General features: G+C 44.7%; 1 protein-coding gene across 2 annotated transcripts; it reads left to right on the forward strand.

Moving 5' to 3' along the window:
• Positions 1-3,377: 3,377 nt before the first annotated feature.
• Positions 3,378-8,539, forward strand: NANOG (Nanog homeobox). 2 transcript variants are annotated; one of them, XM_044227678.1, is made up of 4 exons: positions 3,378-3,656; positions 6,703-6,968; positions 7,887-7,973; positions 8,111-8,539. In XM_044227678.1, exons 1-4 carry the CDS (start codon positions 3,506-3,508, stop codon positions 8,537-8,539), a joined length of 933 nt encoding a protein of 310 aa, XP_044083613.1. In that variant the 5' UTR covers positions 3,378-3,505. The 2 variants fall into 2 exon arrangements, with proteins under 2 accessions (XP_044083613.1, XP_044083614.1); XM_044227679.1 differs by having other exon boundaries at positions 3,569-3,656; positions 8,159-8,539.
• The last annotated feature ends 760 nt before the right edge of the window (positions 8,540-9,299 follow it).

Genomic DNA, 9,299 nt, shown 5'->3' on the forward strand with positions numbered 1-9,299 from the left:
CAATCAAAAATCCTCCCAGAAGTCTTCTCTGATCACCCTCCCTGGCCACACCTTCCTTTGTTTGTTCTCCCTCAGCCTCTAGTGCACATGTCATTTTTGGTTTTTTATTTTTGGTACTCATCACACGACATTATAATTGTCTTTTGGTCTATTTTGATCTACTCAATAAATTGCTAGCTCCTCAGAAGTGAAGATGTTGTTTAATTATTTTTTTTCTCTCCAGCACAAGATAGGCACTCGTGAACTATTAGTTAAATAAGCAATAAATGGTTCCTAGCCTATAAATGTTAAAAATCACTAAATATATCTATAAACACACATACGTTTGTACTTGGACAAGAAACAGCTACTTATAGACTGGATTTATTACGCAGAGTGAACGTAAAGAAGCAAGAAACAGAGGCAGAAACTTTTACGAGAATTAAATGAAAACAGGGGACCGCCTCCCAGTTTGGATTACACTCAGGTAAACTCAAACGGACAATGGGTGAAGGGTAAAAACAACGATAAGTCGATAATCAATCCGATGATCCCACCAGTGATAAATTAATAATAAGTTTGATAATTCCACATTTGATGCGTACACTATGCCTGAAAATCGAGGGGCAGCGAAGTCTATATTAATACGCATCATGACTGTCCCTTCCTGACAGGTCAGTAATATCTAAAGCTGGGACACCTGTGTTCTTAAAAGATTCCGTCTCCTAACGTGCATTTCTTAACTTTAAGTGAGGAATAAATCTTTTCTGAAAAATATTTTTCATGTTTAATATTTAGCGCTTTTTTTCTTCTCCCTTCCGGATTATGCTCCTTGGAAAACAAAATCTAAAAATCACTTTTGCATTTGCAGGCCTGGACTCTACTTGTAACACACCCCTCCTCCACCCACACAGCCCACCCCGACAAATCCAAGGTCTCTGACACCTTCCTAAGCATTCTCTCAACCTTATTCAAATTGCTTTCCTGGGCTAAGAATGTAGTAAGTTTGCCTTCTAGCTACCAGCCCCCTTCCCTTTGGTCTTTCACTCCAGAGGCTCTGACCCCAGATACAATGAGACACAGGTGGGGGATGGGAGGGAATTTGGCCCAGGCTTTAGGCGAAGACCCCCATCAGCAAAGAACAAAGCTTCTGGGACCTGGGGTTTAGAGAGCTGCAGGCAAACTAAGGAGTTTTGTGGCCTTGACGGCACTCGTTTACCAACTGTGCTAACTGAAAGCCAGGAAGTCAAGTTTTCTTCTTTTTTGTTTACTTTTACCCCAGTTTTATTGAGACGGAATTGACATATGGCATTGTAGTAGTTTAAGGTGCACAACACACCTTAAAGGGACTTAAGGGACTGATACACGTAGATGGATGTTGCAAGTAGATCACCACAATTCGTTCACTCCATCCATCCCTCACATTACCCCTTTAAAAAAAAATCATACTCTATCTGTAATGAGACAGAGACTGTCTGCCTGAACCCAATGTATTTCCACCCACCTCTTCCTTGAAACTCTATTTTTACTCTTCTCCCTTCCAGAATGATAGTCTGTGAAGACAAAGAAAAAAATTACAGAGAATTGGATCTCCGCACTTTGGTCCTGGGATCTCTCCTAGGCTCACAAATTGGCATCCTTGAGTTAAGAACAGAAATTGTTGCGACAGCAAAGCCAGCAGGTCTAGGTGGAGACCCAAGGAGCAAAGCGCATGCGAGGATTAGTCTGGCTTGCACCTCCGAAAAAGATACAATCAAATTTGCTAAGTGTTTACTTGGAGGAGTAGGAGACTGAAAATAGGAAGAAATCTTAGCTTTCTCGAATATTGAATTTGAGAGTGGGGAGGAAAATTGAATGCTGTGAACTGTTACCTTTGTCTATAAATATGTTTGTGCTGAAACCCAACCATAACAACTGGTCCTTTGGAAAACATACGGAAGAAACCAAAACGAAAAACAAAAAAAACAATTTCAGAGCGGGGATGGAGTGGAGTTGCAGGACATGGCAGAAATGCCAGGCCAGGGAAAGAAAAGTGGATTTAAAAAAGATCCAGAAGAGGAAAGAAAGGCCGGAAGAAGATGTTTGCTTAGGAGGGTCCAACAGAAATTCTAAAAGGAACTGGTCACAAACGCTTTGGCAAGACCATTCACAGGAATATCATTTGCTCAGGGAAATGTTCTTCTTGGCCTCCCTCTTTCCAGGTCAAGAAGTTTCATTATTTTACATCCAGGAATGTCCCAGATAAAATTAGAAGGGGTGCCCTCAATCTATCATGTTGTTTACTGGATTAAAATAATAATCACAACAAAAAGGTAGTTTTGAACTTGAAAATCGTGAGCATAGATAAAATTAGATAAAATTAGAAGGGGTGCCCTCAATCTATCATGTTGTTTACTGGATTAAAATAATAATCACAACAAAAAGGTAGTTTTGAACTTGAAAATCGTGAGCATGGGATAAGGATAGAATTTCTCTTAAGAGCCCCGATTTGTAGGTGATGGGTGTTGAGAACTATTAGGATTTAGGTCTGTATTTTCTTTACTTTTTACAGCAACACAGAAGGAGGCACAGATGACGAAACTGAGCAACAGGTACATGAAAACCACTTATAAATTTCCCATACTGATAGCCTATGTGTAATTACCTGCAGGCACCAAAGTCAGCGGGTCAGCGGCTACAGCTCCTTTCCTCGGGCTTTTATTAAAAAGGAGACAACAGTCCTGGGGGAAAGACTTGCCCAGCTCTGTGTCTCTCTGAAAGCTAAAAAAAAAACAAACCAAACCAAACCAAAAAGAAAAAAACAATGAGAACACCTTGAAAATAAGTCCTATTTTTAATATCAATTGACACCTTAGCAACACACAATAAGTGTTTTATTGTGACCTTAGGGGGACTCGAAGAGGAAAACCAAGCTCCCTGGGCGAAGCTTTTGCCAGCAGTAGCTCCATTTGGAGACCCTAAGGGGTCTTAAATCAAGGAATTAATTGTTCTAGTGGAAGATTCGATCACCTTAGGGAGCCTTAGGTGCATCTCTGATTTGAAAAGATGGAAACGTGATGAACCCAGAAATATTTAATTGTTGGGCTTACTTTCCCTCTCGAGGTCTCGGGGCCCCCGTTTTCCCGTTCCCCACCCAGTCTGGACTACCCGGCAGCCACCTTTTACATGACAATGGCCTTGGTGAGACTGGCAGACAGGATTAACCCAGAATTTCCAAGGGTGTGTGTGGGCGTGGGGCTGCCAGGAGGGGCGGGTCTGAGGATGGCGGAGCCTTCCTTATAAATCTAGAGCCTAGAGAATCTTCACCTTTGACTCCATTGGGCTGAGCCTAGAGAATCTTCACCTTTGACTCCATTGGGCTGCTTGGCTCTTGCCCTTTCGGGGGTGACCTCCTTCATTCTGTCTTTCTCATACTCTTACACCTGGACGTCTTTCTATTTCTCTCGGCTCTTCCACCTGGATCCAGAAGCCTGGGCCTTCCTTACAATCTTGCTCTTTCCCCCACCTCTACCCTCAGCTCCCCAACATGAGTGCGGATCCGGCTCCGCCCCAGTGCCCGCCTGGCCCCAGACCGCCCGGGTCTAGGGACTCTTCAACAATGCCTGAGGTTTGCAGGCCTGAAGAAAATTACGCGTCCCTACAAATGTCATCTGCTGAGACGCCCCACGCGGAGACCGGTAAGGCAAACGCGAATCCTCGGAAAGCTGATCTTGAGGGAACGTGAAGCAGGAGGAGGGTCAGGGTCCTTCGTTTCCCTCGTGAGCAATTGTAGGCCATTCATAGTAGCAGGTGTCCCCAGTGAATCCTCTCGGCACCTGTCTCGGTTGTAACTTGGTGGCTGAGCCCTTCCACCTGTTCCAGGTTGTCAGTCGAGGGACGAGGGCCCCGGGGTGCCGGCATCTGGACCGTTCACTGCGTATTTGAGCGATGAGGTGCCTAGGCACTGTGGAAACGCAGATGTGCCGGCATAAATGAGCTGATCGTCTTAATCTCGCGGTGCAGAGCGCACGCAGTAGGGGTGTCCCTGCTAGAGCCAGAAGTCCTGGCATCGCAGCTGGGGGATGCGGGGAGCTTCTGAACTTTCTGATTAGTCTTTTTCAAGGGAGTGCCAGAAGCGGCGTGGTAATTGTGAATCTCGCCTTCTTGAAACGTTTTTGCCTTTGTGAGACACCAGTAATCGCCTCTTCTCCCACTCCTGAGCTCTGCGAGTTACTAACCCGGGCAGTTCTGAGTTCCTGGGAGCCTGCTATGCCCACCTCTCCTACATGCCGGGGAGATGTGCATTCCATTTTATGGTAGCTAGTTCTAGGTTTACTCTGCTGACAGAGTGGCTAGAGCCCAAATCTGAAACTCGGGTTGGCTTCTAAATGGTGACTACAGGTGGAGCGGGGGGCTGTGCTCAGGACACTGTAAAGGTAGTACTTTTTGTAAATCGGGCAGGAGTTGTTGAAAATGAAAATGTAAATTTTTACCATTTTTTAAAGACTTAGGGTAAAGATAATTAAGACTTTAAAAAGTTCTTTACATGATGATTGCCCCTAAAATTAAGCTGTGCGGGGCGCCTGGGTGGCTCAGTGGGTTAAGCCACTGCCTTCCGCTCGGGTCATGATCTCAGGGTCCTGGGATCGAGTCCCGCATCCGGCGCTCTGCTCAGCAGGGAGCCTGCTTCCTCCTCTCTCTCTCTGCCTGCCTCTCTGCCTACTTGTGATCTCTCTCTGTCAAATAAATAAAATCTTTAAAAAAATAAAATAAAATAAAGCTGTGCGGAAGGGGGAAGTAGGCAACTACTTTAATGGAATGTTAGATTTTAATGTTAGGCTGTTTTCCTAAACTTCGGGTTGATGTCCTTTCATAATTTCAAACTTTGGAAGTAAAGTGCTGAGTCGTGAGAAACAGCTTGAGCAAGTAGACGTAAGCAGGTGGGCATGCCCTCCTTAGCAAGCCAAGTGCAAGTTTGTAGATAAAGTTGTTAGGAGATGCCCCACCATAGTCCTTGGTCTGGCCCCACTTTCTTTCCTTCTAGATCTACTTAAAGGAAGCATAAGATTGTGAATTTTTGCCCCATACAGGTTGTCTTTATTCCATGACAACTAAAATTGAGCATGGGGAATAAATACCTCCGTGCAATTAATAGTTTAAGAGGCTACCAAATAGAGGCAATATAGGAAATTCATTTTTACTTTATTATTATTATTATTTTTTAAGATTTTATTTATTTGACAGACAGAGATCACAAGTAGGCAGAGAGGCAGGCAGAGAGAGAGGAGGAAGCAGGCTCCCCGCTGAGCAGAGAGCCCGATGTGGGGCTCGATCCCGCTGAGCAGAGAGCCCGATGTGGGGCTCGATCCCAGGACCCTGAGATCATGACCTGAGCCGAAGGCAGAGGCTTTAACCCACTGAGCCACCCAGGCGCCCCATTTTATTATTTTTTTAAAGACTTAATTTGTCACACAAGCAGGGAGAGTGGAAGGCAGAGGGAGAAGCAGGCTCCCCACTGAGAAAGGAGCCCGATGCAGACTCCATCTGAGGACATGACCTGAGCCACTCAGACATCCCAAAGAAATTTTTAGTTAGTAAGTCGATACACGTGAAGTCCTGGTGCTAAGCAATTTTCTCTGTCACTTTGCTTTAATCAATGAAGGAACTCCGTGAAGGACAGAAATACTTTCGGAAATGTGGTCCCAGAGCTAGTAAAGGCAGAGTTTGTACTGAAACTGAAGCCTGTCAGAATTCTCAGTTCCTGCTAGTCCTGGTATTTGGAACAGGGCAGTGGTAAACTGTGGATTTTATTTTATTTTTATTTATTATTATTATTTTTAAAGATTTGTTTATTTATTTGTCAGACAGCGAGAGAGGGAACACAAGCTAGGGGAGTGGGAGAGGGAGAAGCGGGCTTCCCGCTGATCAGGGAGCCCAATGTAGGGCTTGATCCCAGGACCCTGGCATCACGCACGGCCTGATAGAAGGCAGATGCTTAACGACTGAGCCGCCCAAGTGCCCCTAAACTGTGGATTTTAGAGAGTCTCCAGAATCTGATGTAAATGATACGACTAATTTTACAGAAGGGAGTCCAGTGATCATTCCCAACTTTCTAAGCAGCCACAGTGTGGGCTCTGGAGCATTAATTTGCAGTAAAAAGCTTTTGTCAGGGGCGCCTGGGTGGCTCAGACGGTTGGGGCCTCTGCCTTTGGCTCAGGTCATGATCCCAGGGTCGGGCTCTCTGCTCAGCGGGGAGCCTGCTTCCTCCTCTCTCTGCCTGCCTCTCTGCCTGCCTCTCTGCCTACTTGTGATCTCTGTCTGTCAAATAAATAAATAAAATCTAAAAAAAAAAAAAAAAGCTTTTGTCAAAGAGGTTCAAGGAGGCTCCTGGCTGGCTCAGTTAGAGGAACATGTGTGACTCTTGATCTTGTCAATTTGAGCCCCATGTTGGATGTAGAGATTACTTAAAATCGTTTAAAAAAAAAAAAGTCTGAGTCCCACTCTGCTTCCCAGCAGGTAAGCTATTGGCCATGTCCACTGGATGTGAAATGGCCACAACTAGTATACACTTACTGGGTTGGCATCATACAAAAGTGAGCCAAGTGTTCAGGGTCATGGAAGAGTTTTTATTTACTACCTAATTCTGAGGTTGTGAGAACTTCAAAAATACTTTGGAAACAATAAATTTGTGAATATGATTTAATCTTCAGAAAGTTTCAGAGAAAAATGTTTTATTCCCGACAGTGTCTCCTCTTCCTTCCTCCGTGGATCTGCTTGTTCAGGACAGCCCCGATTCCTCCACCAGTCCCAAGGTGAAACTACCGCCCACTTCTGCAGAGGAGAGAACTGGGAGGAGGGAAGACACGGCCCAGGGCAAGAAACAGAAGATCAGGACCGTGTTCTCTCAGACCCAACTCTATGTCCTCAATGATCGATTTCAGAGGCAGAAATACCTCAGCCTCCAGCAGATGCAAGAACTTTCCAACATTCTGAACCTTAGCTATAAGCAGGTAAGGTGGGGTGCCTGGGTGGCTCAGTGGGTTAAGCCGCTGCCTTCGGCTTGCGTCGTGATCTCAGGGTCCTGGGATCAAGTCCCGCATCAGGCTCTCTGCTCAGCGGAGACCCTGCTTCCCTCTCTCTCTGCCTGCCTCTCTGTCTACTTGTGATCTCTCTCTGCAAAATAAATTAAAAAAAAAAAAAAAAAGCAGGTAAGGTGTGTTTTGCTGTCCTTGCAGTGACAAATAAAAAGGCTTATTTGAAGGGGAAAAAAAAGGCTTATTTGCAGATGAGCCGTACTAACATCTGTGTGCTGTGTTTGTGTGCCCCCTACAAATAATTTTAATATAAAAGTGGGATCTTGATAACATTTCATGACTGTCTTTATTTTTTTTAAAGACTTTTATTTATTTAGGGGCACCTGGGTGGCTCAGTGGGTTAAAGCCTCTGCCTTTGGCTCGGGTCATGATCTTGGGGTCCTGGGACCAAGCCCCGCACTGAGCTCTCTGCTCAGCAGGGAGCCTGCTTTCCATCCTCTCTCTCTGCCTGCCTTTCGCCCTGCTTATGATCTCTGTCGGATAAATAAATAAATAAAGTCTTAAAAAAAAAAAAGATTTTTATTTATTTGACAGAGAGGACAGAACGGGGAGGGAGAGGCAGTCTAGATCCCAGGACTCTGGGATCATGACTGAGCCAGAGGCAGACGCTTAACCAGCTGAGCCACCCAGGCCACTCCTCATGACCATCTTTAAAGCCAACTAACTTGAGGGGCTTTGACATTCATAAACAGAGCATTGTTTCCAGATTACCGAAAGGACTCTAGAAGTCTCCATTTTAGGTAATTGTGCTTGTTAGGGGGGAAAAACGTTAACAATACTGGTACATGCACACTACCAGTATTTTATATTTTCCTGTCACTTTTTTTTTTGTAGGTGAAGACCTGGTTCCAGAACCAGAGAATGAAATGTAAGAGGTGGCAGAAAAACCATTGGCCAAAGGAGAGCAAGAGTGTGACTCAGGTAATGGGAAGCTTTTATTCCTCTGGTTTCTTTTCACTGACTTCTTAGTTTTTTTTATTGTTAAACCGGACAACCTCTGCCACAGACAATTCTGATTTCCCTCCGAGCTTTTCAGGTAATCTGCCATTCCCTTTCAGAATAGCACAGCAGCCACGGAATACCCAGCCTTCTACTCCTACCACCAGGGACACCTGATGAACACTTCTGCAAACCTTCCAATATGGAGCAGCCAGACCTGGAATAACCCGAATTGGAGCAACCAGACCTGGAACAGCCAGTCTTGGAGCAACCACTCCTGGAATGGCCAGTCTTGGAGCAACCACTCCTGGACCAGTCAGACCTGGTGCCCCCAAGCTTGGAACAGCCAGCTCCACAGCTGTGGAGAGGAGTCCCTGCAGCCCCAGATCCAGTTCCAGCAAAATTCCGTCAGCGATTTGGAGTCCCTCCTAGAAACTTCTGGGGAAAACTTTAGTGTAATACAGCAGTCCGCTAAATATTTTAGTACCCAGCAAATCATGGATTTGTTCCCAAATTACTCTGTGAACATCCAGCCTGAAGATGTGTGACGACGAGTATTAACTCGATCTTGCTTTGGGCAATGGCTGTGTCACGTCTCCTAGGTTTTGTCTTTTAGAGTCCTGTGTCTTTGCCTTAATACTGTATTTCCCATTATTCTTACTATATCTATTGAGGGGGTACGATTGGAGTCAAAGCTCTCAGTAGCATTGGCTGTGCACAACATGGAACAGGTGTTTCTGGCTGTAGCTAACTTAGCTAACTGGATACAGTCCTACTGTGGGTATCCTCAGGCTCTAGAATCTAACATCAAGAATAGGAAGTAAAGATACAAAGACATGTGATGAAGGATAATGGTATATTTTGAGATTTTGAGGCTTTCTTGTTAACAGCCTTAGTTTTTAATGGTGAAGGGTAAAGCTACAATGTGCTTCATTGATTTCCTCTGCCCCTTGTGAGGTTTTACTAGAACTGTTAATTCTAGTATTTGTAGAAAGATATTTTGTATTTTAACATCTGATAATAGCACCAGTTTGGCTGGTTGGTGGATAGTTTAAGTACAAATAAATAAAAATACCCACTTTACCCTTTGTTGTCTCTACCTTGATTTTACCAGTAGTACAGTGAGTAAAAATTGGATTTAGTTTTTTTTTTTTTTTTAAAGATTTTATTTATTTATTTGTCAGAGAGAGAGGGAGAGAGAGCGAGCACAGGCAGGCAGAGAGGCAGGCAGAGGCAGAGGGAGAAGGAGGCTCCCTGCCTAGCAAGGAGCCTGATGTGGGACTCCATCCCAGGACTCTGGGATCATGA

This window comes from Neovison vison, chromosome 12 (genome assembly GCF_020171115.1).
Source record: "Neovison vison isolate M4711 chromosome 12, ASM_NN_V1, whole genome shotgun sequence".
NCBI lineage: Eukaryota > Metazoa > Chordata > Mammalia > Carnivora > Mustelidae > Neogale > Neogale vison.